A 17997-nucleotide genomic window follows, 5' to 3' on the forward strand; every position below is an offset into this window, starting at 1 on the left:
CACGCTTTATTATGGGGGAAGGGGAGATTCACTCCTTTGTTTTATGAACTTACTGCAACTGAAGTCCTTCAGTGTTATCAGCATACAGCTGTTGAATGTAGTGCGGTGTTGTCATAATGATTTTGAAGGTGAACTGTAGTAGAGCTTGCTGTGTTTTACTGGAGCATATAATGAAAAGTGCCTTCATATGAACTTGGTGGAAGCATTTGGGTGATATTCTTGTTTTCCCCTCAGGAGAATATGTACATTATACATGGGTGAAGGTACATTATACTAGGCCTTCTGATACGTCTTTCTAGTGGGCTTTTTCAGCTTGATAATAAGCCTGGGCTACTTCTGTTTATACAGGTTAGAAATGCTCGCAGAAGCCTCTGATGAAATTGTGGATGAAGAGGAAGATGGCATTAAGCTGGCAGTAGAAGGCAACTGTACTGATGACATGGGGTTACTCATTGATGCACCGGAAACAAATGAAGACAAGGACGGAGAGAACAGTGGGGAGGGCCATGAAAGCCAGCAAGCTGCTGCAATACTAACACTGGTGAGTATCTTAAAATGCACTTCTACAGTATCTTACTGTGGCTGAAGGTCTACTTGTGAGCAGTTAATGTCTGCTCCACCTGAGCATTTACGATCTTATGTGACCTCTGCACTTGTTAGTAGGCACTTTTAATGAAACTGGCATGGTCACTTCCGAGCTGTGAAGAGGACAATTAACAAATATGCTTAGGCAGAACTTTTAAGTCAAAGACAATTAACTAAAAATGTATATCTTCTATTTTTTTTTGTTGCATAGGGAGAATATTTGAAATACAAGTGTAGTTCAGGAGAGTCAACTTGTGCACATTTAAAATATTTCTGCACATTTGTTTCATTGTCTCCTTTTTTTCCTGATTCATCTGATAAACAGGGGGCAAGACACAACAGGGATCAAGATCTTTAAACCAATGAGGGGATTTCCTTATTTCTTCCATTTATTTTAGGGTGTGAAATATAAAAACTAGCTTAGCAGAGAAGGGAAGGAAAGAATAATGATCAGAAAATTCTAAATTGTGTATTAAACTGTGTACTATTGAACTACCCACACACTGCACATAACGAATTCTAATTCCATGTTCTTGTTAACCGTTTGCTTTAAATTCTATTCCATCTTTCTGAAAGCACTTTTAGTTAATTTTTAGTAAACATCCCTGATGTGGTGGCAGATACTCTAGAAAGAAGATTTTTAGAACACCTTTCTGCATCTTGATGAAAACACTGTTGCCTGCGTTAAACCCACAGGCTCTGTAAAAGAGCAAAGGTAAAAAGGCAAAGAATGACATCTTGTTCCTTCAAGTTTGTGACAATACAAAAGTTCCACCACCTCAGTGGACTTGCTGGAAACTGTAATTAACTCTCAGTTAATGTGGCAAGGTACCAAAAGAGCTAAGGCCACGGTATAAAAGGACTGACAGTCTGCTGGGTAGCGAGCAAATGTAGAGCAAAGCCCTAACTTGGCAAGGGGAGACCATCAAGGACAACATCTGAAGGTTAGGCACACACACAAGCGTATTGCTGAGCCGGGGCTGGGTGGGCCTGGGCAGTGAGTGAAAGGCACAGCAGACCTCATTGTAAAACACTTGTTGCACTGTGGTTGCACCAGACTATCTGCAGGGCAGCAAAGGCCTTTCTGCAAAAGCTTTGGTTTTACTGGATTCAACGAGTATCTTCAAAGACTCTCCACACACTGTTAAGGGGGTTAGGAATTTTCTGTTTCTTTACTTAGCATAGCTTCTCTGTATGTGCAAGATGCTTTTTGCTGCTGGTCTTTTTTCCATCTGCTGCAAGGTAACAAGAATGCTTGTAAAATCCAAAGGCACAAAAACTACCTGGTGGCATGTGTCTGGGTATAATAGTTCTTATAAACTAAATTCCTTTTCATAGGTCGATAAAGAGACTAACACTGAGGAATCGGTTAACGAGAACACAACAGTCCGACCCAAGGACAGAGCCAGCTGGAGCTCAAGACAGCGTCCCTTTGTCAGGAACAGCATGATAGTGCGCTCACAAACCTTCTCTCCAGGCGAGCGGAACCAATACATCTGTAGGGTAAGAGGAAAACCACTTGGAATGAAGAGCTATTAAATAAAGAGTCATTTAACTTCCTGGGAATGATGCATTAATGACAGTGAGTCATGTACCAGTTCTCCCTGTGAGGGGCAGAGCCTGTGCTTTCTCTGGATCCTTTCTTTCCCTAACTGACCTGATGCGTAGTAGAACTGACTTTCAGCACAGTTGCATACTCTTGCAAAACACCTTTACTAGGGCAAAAATACATCCTATTGGAGAGGAGTAACACGGATGCCTGTGCTGGCTCTCTGCAAAAAGTGTGTTTCCCTGCACGTCAGCAGCTGCTGCTCACATAGCAAAATGATTTGTTAAAACACAGAATAGAGTTCTCTGTAAACTGCCATTGCATTACCATATTTTAATAATGTAACCATTTAAGGGTAACAGTGTGGAAAGAGTTCAGTCATCAGTTTTAAATCTCACTTTGTATCTTAACTAGTTTTAAACCTGGGCAGCCCAAATCCTGCTGTAATTACATTTTTGAAAGATGTGTGAGCGCTGCCTAGGGGCTGAGTTTTAAACATGGCTTTGGCAACAGTCTCTCTAGATCTATGGTAGCATGGAAAAAAAAAAAAAAAAAAAAGAAAAAGATTTAAATTGTCAGCCCTATTGCCGTTAAACTAGCTGTGAAAATCATGTGTTTAACGAATCAAACATGGATTACCAGCTTTGTAGATTTTAATTACAGGCAACTAGGTTACTCACACAAGTATGACTTTTTAAAAAAAAACACTTATGCTTTAATTCTTCTTCAGTTTGATTAGAGGTGGTTGCCTTAATCATCTGGGAACATTAAAGTTGATCACTTCTCTGTGATTGTCATTGGCCTGAAAAAAAAAAAAATCTATAGTCAGTTTCTGCATACTTAGCTACTCTGTATACACTCCAGAACGAAACACAGCAGATCATTTTGTAACAATCTTTATATAATTTGGATAGATTATTGGCTCAATTCAGAACCTGGCCTTCATCTTAATTCCTGTACGCTGAAAATCAGTCATATTGACAGAAAAAATACAGCCTTAGCCTACTGCCTGTGGAGATCTTGGACAGGAAGTAACAGTAGTTGCTCTGATTAATATAAACTGAGGATTTTGCAACTGGAAAAATGTTGGGCTTTTGTAGCTTTGAACATTGCTACGTACCTGCTGCCAGAAGCCAGAATCTAAAAAAACCATACCTTGAATAAACCATTCTCTTTCTCTTTGTGTACGGTATTGCCTGGAAGAAAAGTGCTCTGGGGAAAGCCCATGTTTGCACAGGTGAAACTTTTGCAGTTTCAGAAGTGCTTGTAGTCCACTCTCAGGGCTCAAGAGCGGGCACTGTAGGTGCCCCCAAGCCCACGGAGAGGGCTGAACAGCTCGGGTCTCCTGGGTCCTGGTCCCCAGCTGGCACCACCGGCCAGTCCAGCCTTGCTTGCTCGGAGGTGCTGCACCAAGGAAAGCACCTGCTGGACACGCTCTGGCTAACGGCCAGCTGCTCTTTTCAGAAGAGATGGGCTGGCTTCTAAGAAAGCTCCTACTCTGATATGATGTTATACCAAAACCAAAGATTTTTTGAGGCCTAAAGGACAGACTCAAAGCCTGTTGGTGCCTTTAGAAATCTCCCTTGAAAAGAGCTTCAAAAACATTGGTGATGACGGCCACCTGCGCGTATCCAGGGGTGAGCTCCCAGTAGTGGCTCCATGGTGCAAAACCAGATTTGCTCTCTCTCTCTCGAGGTATACTCGTATTGCAAGAGGTTGTATTTCTCACCTCCAACTCCCAGTCAGTCCTGTATAAGCATGCTTTAGGGCTCCGGCTTTGGTTATTGACATGTTAGCAGAATGATTCTTTCTGTCTGTCCTTTTCTGAGGAGGTGAAATAAATATCCTGCAGATAGATGCTGCTTCTGTCTTCTCTGAAGGTTGCTACCACACGTGCTGATGCATCCAACAATCAGTCCACACTGATGCATGTGGAATTAATGCTACAATTAAGAAGAAACTACTGTTGAGCTGTGATGCGAATTTTTGAGAAGCAGGAAGTGCTTCCGAAGGAAGCTGTAGGCACACCTGTTGCAAATAATAATACTACTACAAAAATACCGTTTTTTTGGACAGGTGCATGTCTACAGTAATTTACCTTCCCTGTAGGAAATTTGTTAAAAGCCTGCCCCGAGTAAATGAGATCCATGGTTTGTAATCTGCAGCCAGATAGTGATTTGGCAGCACTTAATAACCACGGTTACCTTCCTTGCATTCCTAAAGAGCCTACTTACTATTGATTCAGTAAGATCGATGGTTATCTTTGGTTTAGGAACAGAATTTTAGAGTAGGTGCTTATTTTAGTTGAAAAAATGTTTACTTTATACTGAGAATGACCGACATGTATATCAACCCTGAGGTTTTCTGACTGGTTATATCAATACAGATGTATTTGTATGTGAAGGTGCTTTATATCTCTGTTTGTTATATACATTTTGACAGTTGAATCGAAGTGACAGCGACAGCTCAACGCTAGCCAAAAAGTCTCTCTTTGTGAGAAATGCCACAGAACGGCGGAGCCTAAGAGTTAAACGGGTATGTGCTACCTTACCTGGACATGGTTTAAAACCCAGTATGGGGAGAGAAGGAATAACAAATGACTTAAGCAGTATGCCTTATTTCAAGTATTTCAGCAAAAGCGATGCAAGTACCACCCGTAGTCCTGTAGTTTCAGGTCTCAGACCTACATCTTCCGCCCCCACCGAAGCTGATACTGTTCTGGTTGTGGCTGAAGCCAGCAGCAAGCCACTGGTGCTCAGCATCGTGGCATTTACTGTTGAGCTTTAGCGGGTTACTGTCAAAGGGATTTGTGTTAAATAACCCAAATATTAAAGTGACCCAAGGTGGCTTATGCTGCACAAAAGTCAACACCAGCAGTATACATCTTGAGCAAATTTTGGTGGGAATTTCAAGGATTCAGATGTCCTTGTAAAGGGGATTTACTCTTCTCTGAGAGTGTTCAAGTAGGAAAAGGTTTGAAGGACAAGAGATTATGACTGTATGTCTTTTGCATGGGGTTCATTCTTACGTAAATTGAGAGAGTTATATTTTAATCTTGATTGTGACTAAAAAAAAAACCTTCTGCAGAAGAGTTGTTACCAGGTAGCAGGATTACATTTGGCGTAAGAAAGAAATACTGAATAGTCTGGGATGGCTTCTCCTGCTCAACTTACTCATGCGAAAAGTCACTGTGAAAGGACAGTAAATAATGCGAAATACACTAAAGTAGTGCATGTTTACAGAGTTTGTAACACTAGGTGTTTGCTTAGGCCTTGAAAAAGCAAATGTTTATACAAGTAAATAATGTAGCTGAAATCTATGGGGAAGCCTGTGTAGCGTTGGTCTCCTGGCATTATTTTGTCCTGGGGATCGGAATGGGGTTTTTGATTTTAACCTGTAAATACATCATTGTACACCTGGTTGGGAAAACCTTTTCATTTCTTTTTAGCTAGTGACTGAAGAAAAATTCCAGAATAGATAAATTTTTTCAACATGGATCTTATCATAGCAGCTTTCTGTTAAAGAAAAACAAAAAATACTTGAGCTTTTCTGACTGTATTATGTCAAACCCTACACTAGCCGTTCTCAATACTAATTTTTATTGTTCTGTCTCCCAAATGATTCAGCCTGTTTGCCAACCAATCATGCGAAGAGCTACGCAAGAGTGCCCCATACGCACTTCCCTTGACTTGGAGCTGGACCTCCAGGCGTCACGCACAAGACAGAATCGTCTGAATGATGAGCTTCAGGCCTTGCGGGATCTTAAACAAAAGCTTGAGGAAATGAAAGGCAGAGGAGAGACAGACCTTCCCCTGTGTGTGCTAGAGGATGAGCGATTCCAGAAACTCTTGAAACAAGCTGAAAAACAGGTATGAGCAGCATACAGATACTGTGTTAGTGAACACACATATGCCCCTTCCCTTTCTATAAATTTGTTAAAAAATGTGGTCTATCATGTCAAAGATTTTTACAGAAGCTCACATTTGACTAATTACACCTCTGCACTCTGTAGTGTAAACAGTATTTCTTTATTAGCCAATACTACAGCATTTAAACCTAGAATTTGAGGTAGTAGGTTTCTAGTGCCTTCTAAATACTTGAATAATTCAGATTAGAAACTCTGCTATTCAGAGTAATAGTTGTGGTCGATGTAGCAAAATGGCATTTACGTAGAAGTTAATGTAAAATTCTCTCGTCCCAGCCGTACTTCTGCAGACACGCACATGCTTTTTGTCCTTCAGCATCAGCTGATTTGCAGTCTGCACAGACTTTGTAGCCAAAAGATGTTTCTAACAGGAAGAGAGAGGCGATGACCATTACTTACAGTGCTAGGGGCATGTGGGAAAGGCAGTGTTTCCATCGTGGCTTACTTCCTGATGCAGGACATACTTGTTCTCGTTTTGGCAGGTGAAAGCCAAATTCTATTCTCTACGTGATGGTCTTTAAAACAATGCAAGTATATATGCACTGTCTCTAAACTGCAGAAGGTAATGGGCTGCCCTCATGTGGATAAAAGACGAGACAGGATAGAATGAATGAGAGGCAACAGTGACAAGTTGGAACACAGAAAATTCCCACAGGATACATTACAAGTTGGATGTTGCGGGGTTTTTGTTATGTTTTGGGGAGGTGGTCTTTTTTTTTTTTAATTGTGAGGGTGATCATACACTGGAATTAGGGGCCTAGAGAGGTTGTTAGGGGAAGAGAAAATGCAACCTCCACAGTTGGAGATATTTGGAACCTAACTGGACAAGACCCTGAGTACTAAGCTCTAGCTTTGCCTACTCTGAGCAGGAGGTTGGAGTAAATTGCCCTCTGGAGCCCCCTTCCCATCTGTGTCAGTGAATGTACATCAGTCTTCGATAAGGGGACACTGCTGTTGACATCTGGGAGGGATTTGTACTCTACAGCTGTTTATGGCTGATAGAGATCAGCGTTTTGATGACACCAAGTTATTCAGAGTAGTAAAAATGGAAAGCAGTTTTAACGAGGTGCAGAGGATCTCCTAATATGTAAGCGGTTGTTGTTGGTTTTGTTGTTTTGGTTTTTTAAAAGCTAAATGTCAGTAAACAGTCTTGTGTAGAGGAGGGAAGGGATGATGCTAATATTTACATATTACAAAGCTGAGCTCTGAATTAGATGTTAGGAATGAGATGCTCTGGATATAAGAAGCAAAAATGTCACAGGGATCAGCACATGTCAAACAGCAATTAAGACAGGAATTACTAAGAAAAGAAGTTGGAACAAAACAAATCAGTTTTACAATATAAATACCTCTTATGCCTGTAACTTAAACATTGGTCAGTTCTTGTTCCCCTTCTTAAAGCGAATAATAAAACTACAGAGGGTCAACGAGGATGGTCAAAGGAGGAAACAACTTCCATGTTAGGAGTGGCTAAGTAGCTACAACTGAAGTCTATAACATCATGACTGAGGTGGGAGAGAACAATTAATCATTGTCTTTTATTATACAAGAAGTAGGGAATTGAAGAGGTGGCAGGTTAAATGCAAGAAAACACAGCCAAACAGCTAGAAACTGTAAAAATATTTTCCACAGGACACCGAGTGCTGCAAGTTTGCATAGGTTCAAAAACCAGTTGGATTTTTCTTCCATGAACTTATCAATCGGAGGTCATTAACCGTAATGCTATAATTGCAAGAACTCCTTGACTGTCTGATAGCTTAGGAAACAAAACTTTTTCCCACTGTGTTCTCCGAGCTCTATGTTTATGCCCTGTTCTGTCCTCTCTGTCTTCCTGTCTCTCTTTCCTTGGCATCTGCTGTTGGCTATAGCTAGTGGAGTTCTAAAATGGCTATAAAATATAGCAGAGTTTAGGTTGAGCATTGACGAGTATTCTGAAAAAAGCCTTGGGCAAAAAGGGATAAGACAGCCCAATGTTTAAACAACACACAGTGTAACTGTGTGGTTTTTTACCATGTGAATTCACTGTATGAATTTGATCTTTCTAACTTTCAACCCATAAAAATAGTAGCTTATATCAAAGAAGCATAACTAAATTTATTTAGAAGTTCATAGTTTATATCTACTGCTGGACGCAGGATAGAAATTATAATTTTTAATTGTTTATTTAAAACTACTCCAACTCTAAAGCTATATCCACTAGACTAGAGTATGCCTCTGCAACATTTAATCCTTTGGATTTGTGCTTTCTTATTTCAATTGGCTCTTTCAAGGCAGCAGGTAAGTTTGTCATATTTTAAATCTCTGGTGTCAGTGATCAACACCATTGACACATTGTGATGAGGAATAAGGGTAATAATGTACGTTCCTAAAATATGTGCAGGTTGCAGCACAGCATTTAAGTCCTTCCCAAGCTAAAAGTCAGAACAGTGATCACAGCCACTCCATCTCTTTGAAGAGCACTTACAAAGTTTCTGGAAATATTTCTACCCTTAAAATCATTGCAGCCTTCCCCTGTGGAGCAAAACAACACTGAGAATGCTGTACTCTGCTGTCAGTGTTTCCTTTTGGCTTAGCAATACACAGCAGCCTAGAGAACATTGTCATAGATAATTTTTTAGATCCTGTAGGCATTATAATGGCGCAGACTAATGCAGCAGCTGGAAGTGCCAAAGAAATTGAGAGAGTCTCAAGTGAAAAATGAAACCGCAGATATGGGGGATGTTGAAAATCAGTGGCTGCTTGCTAGCATGCAGTTACTCTGCTTGAAGCCAAACACACAGACTCCATACCTTCCCTCTCTTTCCTACCACACCTTCTGCAGTACAGCGGGTACAGAAAGCCCACTAATACCTGCAGATCAGAGAACAGTAGGTGATTCTGTGCACCACAAGCATTTTCTTGTTTAGATTGCACTTTCGTGAGAAATCACACAGTATTTCAAATTTTGAGTCTTAAATCCTCATACAAGTTAGTTTTCAGACACCTAGAGTTCTCTGAAGTACTTCCTCTCTGTGTATGTCCAAAAAGGATTCCTGTAAAGATCACCTTTCTTTCTTTTCAGTACATCTTCTATGTAGAGGTAATCTGTCATTATGTCATTAATACAACAAATGTGTCCTTGGTTCCAATGTTCTGGTGTTTAGCACAGTTAAGTTTTTCTTTAGAGTCAAGAACAGAGACAGGAATTGGTGTTTCAGCTTTAATTCTGATATTGTGTCATCTTTGTTATCTCAGACTTAAACCAAGTGCAGATATAGAGATTCCTATCAGGCACTTACTTTTGGCAGATCAGTGCCAGATTTTTGGCACTTACTGAATGTATGGCCAATGGATTAGTGTGCTTTTCTGTATTTTATATAGGTGGAGGATTCACTATCTACAAATCATGCAAGAAACATAGCATAAATACAAACCTGGTCATGTACAAACCTTCTCACATGCATACTCTTAAGAGACATTGGGCTGAAATCAAAGTTTCTCAGAGCATCCTGAAAAATTAAAAGGATTTAAAAAATGAAAAAGGAATATATGGTAATAGAGAGTATGAAAACAAAGAAGTCATCTGTGCTGTTAACCTGAAATGCAGTAGTCACAAGAGTCTCATGTATAGCTAGGGAAAAGATAAAATTAGAAAATTTTGGATTATTGTATATTTAGTGCTTTGATTATAAATATTAACTAGGGGAGCTGATAAAGCATATGGCCACTGACATATGTAAAATTAAGACACTACCAGTTGTAGCTTGCAAATTTATGTTCGCTCAGGAAAACAATATTTATTAGTTAATTTCATTTTAAAATCATAGCTATTTTGGAGTCGGGAACTCAAGAAGTACAAGATGACTGGACTTTGAGTCAGTTTTTGAAAGGGTGGTGCTCTTTCATGTAAAACATTTTCACATAAAACACTGGAGTGCTTCTCAACAGAGGGTACCACTATCCTGCTGTGAACAGATTTCTATAAATATCCAGTATGAAACTTATCAATGTCACGGACTAACTTTTGAGTTCGTTGGTTTTGTTGTTTGGGAGTGTCTGGCGTGGAATTCAGAACTGGAGACGTGAACTCCTAAGTTACAAACCAACTTTGAAGACCGCTGTTTCTGGCTTAGGTGTGTGTTTTAATTTGAGGTAACAGAACAGCATTTTCAAGTCTGAGTGCCTAAAGTTAAGCATCAAAAATTAACCTCTAAAGAACTTTAAAAATCGTTCAAGAACGTGAACAGCTCCTATTAAATTTTGATGGCTGGCAAAATTCAAAATAGAGTAAAGAACATTTGACAGAGAGTCCCTGCAGTCTAGAAATGAAGCTGTGAACCCCACACGTGGTGGGGGTGATAAAGCATGCACTGTGTGATGGGACTCACCCACACACCAATGGTGACCATTAGTCAGAGAAATCCCGGTGACTAAAAAGAGCTGCTGTTCAAATTATTGGGCATTCGGAAACCCTTGATAAAGTCTTAAAAAACAAAAGACAACTCTGAGAGCAGTCTATCGCCAAAATGGTGCGTGGCACGGCTGCAGCTGTCCTGTCCATGGGGCAGGTGTAATGGAGCCAGCACCACTGAGTCACAGTGATACTGTAACTTACGGTGGGTATGTAGCTGCTCAGCAGTGTTCATTTCAAGAAAGGTCCTTGATCTTGTTACTGCTGGTGTTCTGTTCACTTGCCTTGGCTTTTGCCCTTCTACAATGCAGTTTCACAGGCAAAACAGGTGTCGTGTCATGAATAAAAGCACAAAAGTTCATGAATATTAACTTTGCCAACAAGGTCAACAAAATTTGGAAGTGTATTTTGAGAGCATGCCTTCCCTCCTTTTTTTATCTGTCATTTTAGAGTAGGTAGAGGCAACTTCCCCAAGAGCTTTCATTAGGAAATGAAAGCATTTTGCAGGGGAAGAGAATCACTGTCTCACAGATCTAAAAAGACATTTGGATAGACAACATCAATTCATACAGACGTAGGTATTGTCTAACTATAGCCCTAAGGAATATCCAATCAAAATTCTTAACACCTAGTAGCCCCCTGTAACATCATGGGCTTTGCTCTATTTTTTTTTAGGAAAAGGTCTGTTACCTTATTTCGTGCCTATGGCTTAGGTTTGTGATGTCAGTCTTGTCTTGCTGCCCTTTTGTATAGAGATTTTCATGGAATCATTTAGGTTGCAAAAGACCTCTAAGATCATAGAGTCCAACTGTAAACTGCCAAGCGTTCTGCATGTCACAGAAGACTTTGCCATTCCTTTGAAATGAGTAGCTGTTCAGTATTAGCAAAATATAATTATTTTTCCCATTTACAGGCTGAACAGTCAAAAGAAGAACAGAAACAAGGCTTAAGCGCTGAGAAATTGATGAGGAAAGCATCTAAGGACGTGTGCCGGTTACGGGAGCAGAGCCAGAAAGTGCCACTGCAGGTGCAGTCATTCAGGTATGGCCTGTTCTGCTTTTCATGCCCTTTTTAATATAGTGAAGTCAAATTAATTATTTCCAAATATAATCAGACACGCCCTGTAATACCAGTCAAAAATCCACATGCCTTTGAATTGCAAGCAGCATCATACATTTCTGAAATAGCTCAAAGTTGGAGTTTCGAAGGACCGGGCCTCGGTAGCTGGCTCGTGTGGCAGAGGCAGCAGTACGTCAGCTGAGTGGAAAGTTTCAGACCTCCATGTAGCATCTGCTGTGGGCAGGCACGTGTGGGACCACAGCCATGGCCCACCTCACCCACAGCAGACTGACAGTGGGCTTTAAGTAATGGGATCTTTTCTGGTGATGGCAGGTGCCTGAAGCAAATGGCCCCTCAAGAAGGAGGACAGTATACATCTCACCAGGAAGGTGATTAGCCACTGCTTGTGCCTTGCTCAAGGCTTATTATTCAAGAAAGATCTTGAATCCCTCTTCCTTGTTTCCTTCCTCCTTTTGGTTGTGGGAACAGCAATCAATTACATGAAGTAATTAGGAAGTGTTCATTCTGGTTTATGCTAAGGAAGAATCCTTGACTATTTCAAACCTTAATTCTAACTGGTCTAAATTCCTAAAAGGCTGGACAGTAAGTGGTGGGCTAGCAGCCTGAAGGCCACACTTCTATATAAAAACAAACATTAAAATGTTGATTGAAAAATACAGTGCTTAGTCTTCCACATAGAAACAGTACTGCAAGCTAATTTAATCTGTTTTGTCACTAACATGTTTTTAAAGTTTGGTTTTTGGATTCCTCGATACTAAAATTAAGTCAGCTCCTACTTAGCATGAAGATTTTTTTTCCTTTTTTAACCCAGTCTATTGTGAGCAGTTTGAGAAATCCATAAGCAAATAGGCCTGCGAGGCACATACTACAAACCACAACTGTAAGTGATGCAGAATCAAAGCAAGAGAGAAAGGAAGGGGGTTCCTCAGCAAAGAAGTGTCACAGCTGAACTATTTCTTTTCAGTATGAAATTCAGAGCATCTTCAACCAGCTTTCACTTTCTGTTCAAGTGTTGAGTGTTTTGGTCAGTGCTGGTCATTTAACATTCATCGCAACCAGACTGGTGCCCACATTTACAGGAACGTGTGGTAGTGCTCAAGACAACGTTCCCCTGCAAGAAGGATATCGTAAGACTCCATTCTCCCTTTATCTTGTAATCACCACACAACTAGCCAAGGAATCCATTTTACATAGTTGGTTTTGCTCTGAGCTGCTGGCTTTGATGGGAACTCGAGCTTTGCCAGTGGAAAACATGGTTTAGTCTACTGGACAAATAGTCACCTCCTAAGGCTGAATTGTACAAGTCCTGGTAGTTGGACTTGTTACAGTGCTGTGGCCTCACAGCCTAATCACACAGAGGGCTTTTTGAAGCTCTCAAGAATGACTCTTCTGAGCTTTAATTTTTAAGCCCCTAATACTTATCTGCTTTCTAGGCTGCTGACAGACAAGCTTGTTACGCTTCACTAACTCCCAGTTCATAGGAGACAGAAATGGTAACAGCACAGGGGAGGCAACTAGAGAATGGGTTGACAATTCTTCTTCTCTGAGTCTTGCCCAGAGCCAATTATTTTTTTTTTTTCCCCTTTTCCCAAGTCAGGATAAAGTGTTTTATTTTTCCTTTTCGTCCCCCCACAGAAATATCATCATAGGAAATTCAGTGACTAGATCAATATTTCAGTCTCCTCATTGTAGTTATTAATGAATATTGATTTTTTTTTTTCTTTTTCAAAATCGGAGCTGCTTTTTACCTAAATCTGCCTAAGAAAGGAATTATGTCAGAACACCACATTTGTTGTACATAAATTCTGCGTATTTTCCTCACTGTATATTTTCCAAACCTACATTTTAAAGAACTATGCCATAACATTAGCAACTCTATAGCAGATGACATTGGAGTCATTCCATAAATAGTAAAATAATAACTTGTTTTCTTTTATAATTTCAGGGAGAAGATAGCATACTTCACAAGGGCAAAGATCAGTATACCAGCCCTTCCAGCTGATGATGTATAATTATGCATTTTCATTGAAGTGTTTTTCCACTTGTTCATCTCTTTTCAGATGAACTTTGTAGTTCCAGTGACCTGCTTTTAAAGATCTTCTATTTTACATTCACTATTGATATGTTTATTTGTAAAATATAGTGAATTGAATTGTATGCTTAAAAAAATGGCAAAAAAGCCCCAACATCCAGAAAACCAAAGTAGATTAATTTTGGTATACTGATGCTGATTTTGTACAGTTTGTATGTATTGCATGTGTGTTTTTATTTTGTAAAGATGGAACAAAGGAACAAAGGCAGTACTAAGCATGTATCCTGTTGAACTGCACTGTGTTGAGAAATATTATGTTCAACAGAAGATTGTTTATCTTTTCACTATTTTCATGTGAGCAGACTGTGAAGATGGCTGTTTTGCCATGCAATATTTTTGTACAAGAGTGTGACTTTTATAGTTTAAAGTTAATCACAAGCAAAAGCTCCTTTCCACAACATCAAGGCTGCCTCACAACAGCTGCTAATTAGATTCATCACCCACATTGGAATTTTTTTTCTGAAAACAAATTTCTTCTGGTTTTGTGTTTTAATACTTTGTAGGAAGAGACAGAGTTTGGAGTTTAGTTTTGTGAATGTACAGTACTTGTAACCTGCACTAAACGGTTTCTTGCATCTGCAGGAGAGTGAGAAAGGCAAAGCAGACAAGTAACCCTAAAAACTTATGTGACAACCAAAAGGGGCAGCTGCTTTCTGAACTGGAAGCTGAATTTAATTCATAATACCAGCATTGAAATTGGAGTAGTTATTTCCCCTGTACACTTAAAAATGACAGTTTCTCTACGTTAACCTTTTGACCTAGAGGCTGTCTGACTGCCAACTAGGAATACATAAAAGTATTTGTTAGGTTTACAGATATTAAGATGTCTCATTAAAGTCTTTGTACCAGGAAAAAAATTTGTCACATACTAACTCAGATATCAGAAGTCTTGTTGATAAGGTAAGCCCTTTCTGAAAAAGAAAAGCTCCTGACTAGAAGTCTTCACATATTTCGGTACAATAAATAACATTTTTAAAAAATACACAATTGACCTTGTAGGTAGTTGAGGGTGCACAGGTTTAGATGTGAATGACGTGTTTCAAATTTGCCTTACATGAAGCAGCCTGCTAGGAAGAAGCATCCACTTGGATGCATTCTGTTAGAAGCCCAGAACATTAGATGTAGGTGTTTAAGCAGCCCTGTCTTGGTAAAGCAGTTGGCGTCTTATCTTCTGTGGGTACTGTCTAAGTAGGTGGACATTGCAGCTAACAGAAGTATTTCATTTTCTACTTAATATGTTGCACTCAGATGTGTTTAATTCACTGGCTAAAGTTTTCTTCCCCAGCAACAAGCCACCTATGCATGGACTTCATCTTTCAAAAAGGCTATAATTACTTGGTGAGAAAATGGAAGCAAATACAACCACAATATGGTAGCAGCTGTCTTAAATTCAAAGTGACAATTCTGTGCTGAGAGGTCTGTGTAACACCCAAGGGTTTTCTTATGCACACATACATCAGTTCACTTAAATGTATAGCCAAACATGCTATTTTGGGCAAGATGACTGATTGAACATCCTTTATGAATGCCCCGTTTGTTTTTTGTTTCTTGGATTTGAGAGAACATTCATGTTTGAAAGGTCAATTTAAAAAAAAAAAAAATCTGGAATTATTTAATGTAGAGGTGAAATGAAGGTTGACAGTTTCAAATTAATTTGATTATATAAGTTGTTTGTAGAATGATGTTTAGAGGTGTACTTTATGATTTTTTTCTTTTATTTATTTACAGTCTTATTTATGTTCTGTTTAATATAGTTCAGTTCTGGCCGTAAAAATATTACATCAAGGATGCTATTGTGAAAAATATTTAGGTCTCTCTCAGTTCTTACCAGATTAGCTGTTTCTCCTCACATGTTGAGTAATTTTCAAAAAAAGTACTATCTTCTGATCTGTAAGTGTGAGGTGAGGTCAAAATGTAAGTATTGCTGGCTTTAGCTTGAAAAACTTACTTAAAAATGAGAGACTTGAATATGTTTAAGCTCCTCGTTTTACAAATTGGTAAAGTTGAACATAGTTATAGGCAGCTTTTAACAATTCTGGGTTTGGAGTTCTGGGGGTTTTTTACTAATTCAGATTATTCACACTTGAAACAATAAATAAGCTAAAATAATACATACAAATAAACTCCCATCAGTTTAGAGTTGTAAGTGTTACTCCTGAAGTGGAATTTGCCCTGCACAGCAGGGTATAACGAATGTAATTAGTTCTATTTCCAGGTACCAATGTCACAGCAGTTGCATATATCAAAATCTAAATATTACTGGTACACGAATATTTAGCCAAATGAGCAAAGTTTAGCAGAAATTGTAATAGAACACAAATCAAATAATTAAGATTTTTTTTACTATTGCTATGTTTATACTGTATTAAATATCAAAAGCTCAGGACTGAACTAAATATTTAATCAGGTTATATTCTGAATGTGTTTCTGTTCTAATTTTGTCTGTAAGAGTATGCAAGCACATCACATAGATTAACTTGTCTCTGCACTTTCCATGTGTTTCAGTGATTGGAGAATACATTTTTTAACAAAGCTCTTTTCCAGACCAGTGTTTTATTTATTTCTTTTATTGCTGTTCTGTGTCTTTGTATGCTCTTTGCAGAAACAGATGGCTGCTACAGCTTTGTCAATGTAAAATCAGTGCAATTTGTAGAAAGTTCACATCACTGACAAGTCTTAAGTTATACAGAAACTTCTTCACTTGATGTAAAGAACTAATTTAAGTTAATGCATGTAAAGAACTAAGTAAAAACTGCCATAGCACTGACCACTGTCCACTCTCCCCTGGACAACATCTAATTCAGAAATACTGACTTTCTTTAGGGCGAGCATGCATGCAGGGATGCAGTCAGGGATATTCTCCCTCTCCCTCACAGTGGAAAATCTTGTATTAATTATGTGACATGATGTCTGAGAACATTTGGTTTACTCTAAGTGATACAGGTCCATAGAACTTCATTCAAGGTTGTACTGTATTAGGGTTTTGTAACACATGTTGAACTGGCACTACAAACTGTTTCAGGACTTAAACTAATCTTATCTTTGTAAAAAAGACATTGTTTAAAGCAGCCCCACTAGGAGTTCGGCCATTTAAAACAGGGTCAAGTCTCCGTGCACACCCAGAGGTTAAAAATTTTATACTCAGCCCTACAGAATCAGAAACTGCAATTAAGCAGATTGCAGAGAAATATACTGGTGACAGGTCTCCACAGTTCATCGATTAATGTAATTAAAACCGGAGGTAACTAGTGACTAAAGGAACTACTTAATAAGAAATAATCCCTCCCCCTGATCTTGTAAACAGTAACCTGTCTGTTCAGCAGACCCTTCTTACTGTAACGCAAGAGTAAGAAATCTGAAAACCTGATATCTACCATTTTTAAAGTCTTCTACTTCCACTTTCCAGATGTTCATGGGTGTCTTCCATATCTGCCATTGCATACTGCTCTGGTAAGTGATGGTCAGGTGATAAGCAGATTGTGGAGAGGAGTAGACATCCCCCTAGGATTATGAAAAAAATCCACCAAACCAACCACTGAATGGTACATCCCCTATTTTCCATCTGGGCACAATCTCTGAGATGTCTTCATCCCCAAATTCCTGGATTATAGTACGGGCAACCCAAGAAGCAGAGACTATGGCCAGAACTCCAGCCATCCACAGGAGTACTCCAAATAGTAAGAGCTGTTTCTTTAGCTTCTGCTCTGTATCCTCCATCTTCAGGCAGTTTAAACGAAGACTAAAGATCACAAGGCTCAGGAGTCCTAGTCCATTTGATGTAGATACTAAAATCCTGGAAATCTTGAATTCTAGAGACAAAGCATCAAAATCTTTACACACTGTTCATCCTACATCTTGGACTACACTGGTTTGCCAGAGTTCCACGGTCCAAGGCTCCCGTACACTTAAGTCGAAGCTGAGAATTTTCCAGCCTGGTAAATAGGTACATGTACCAGCTAAAATCCATCCTGGTACAGACAACAGAAATCCAACTACCTGGAGCCTGTGTCTGTGGACCAAGCTCATTTTTAGCCGTCAGTCACAGAAGCGCTAAACTGCTCAGTTTTGCTGACACTGTTCTGCTCAATTCTTTGTCATACTGAACGTAAGCAAAAGTTAAAACCATGTTTTATAAAGCATGAAATCCTCCTCCCCCCCTCCTGCTCTATGTTGCCTGGTTCCATGGGCAGTGTTTGGGGGATAGGGAGGTAGTGTGGTAAACTGCTAGCTGAAGGGTGTGGCCACAGCTGGGCTCTACTTTCATTAGTTTTGGTTTTTTTAAGAAAAACATGTATTTTGCTTTCAATGAATCTGCTAAAGCTTTAACAGTTCTGATAGTTTTTGCACCTCACAGTTTGTTTTTGAACTACGTTTTA

The 17997-nt window shown here is 39.3% G+C and overlaps 1 protein-coding gene and 1 pseudogene across 1 annotated transcript in view; one reads left to right on the plus strand and one right to left on the minus strand.

Annotated features, from left to right (window-relative positions):
* The window catches only part of WWC2 (WW and C2 domain containing 2), a 102026-nt gene extending 85873 nt beyond the window's left edge, over positions 1–16153 (plus strand). The window contains exons 18-23 of the mRNA XM_042808040.1: positions 349–541; positions 1924–2088; positions 4577–4669; positions 5761–6003; positions 11363–11490; positions 13475–16153. Coding sequence (XP_042663974.1) covers positions 349–541; positions 1924–2088; positions 4577–4669; positions 5761–6003; positions 11363–11490; positions 13475–13541 — 889 coding nt within the window. The 3' untranslated portion in view covers positions 13542–16153. The remainder of the gene's footprint in view (positions 1–348; positions 542–1923; positions 2089–4576; positions 4670–5760; positions 6004–11362; positions 11491–13474) is intronic.
* Positions 16154–17000: 847 nt separating this feature from the next.
* On the minus strand, positions 17001–17647 carry LOC104364111 (annotated as a pseudogene).
* Positions 17648–17997: the final 350 nt, after the last annotated feature.

Source organism: Tyto alba, unplaced genomic scaffold, assembly GCF_018691265.1.
Source record: "Tyto alba isolate M040663 unplaced genomic scaffold, T.alba_DEE_v4.0 Super-Scaffold_6, whole genome shotgun sequence".
NCBI classification, from domain to species: domain Eukaryota; kingdom Metazoa; phylum Chordata; class Aves; order Strigiformes; family Tytonidae; genus Tyto; species Tyto alba.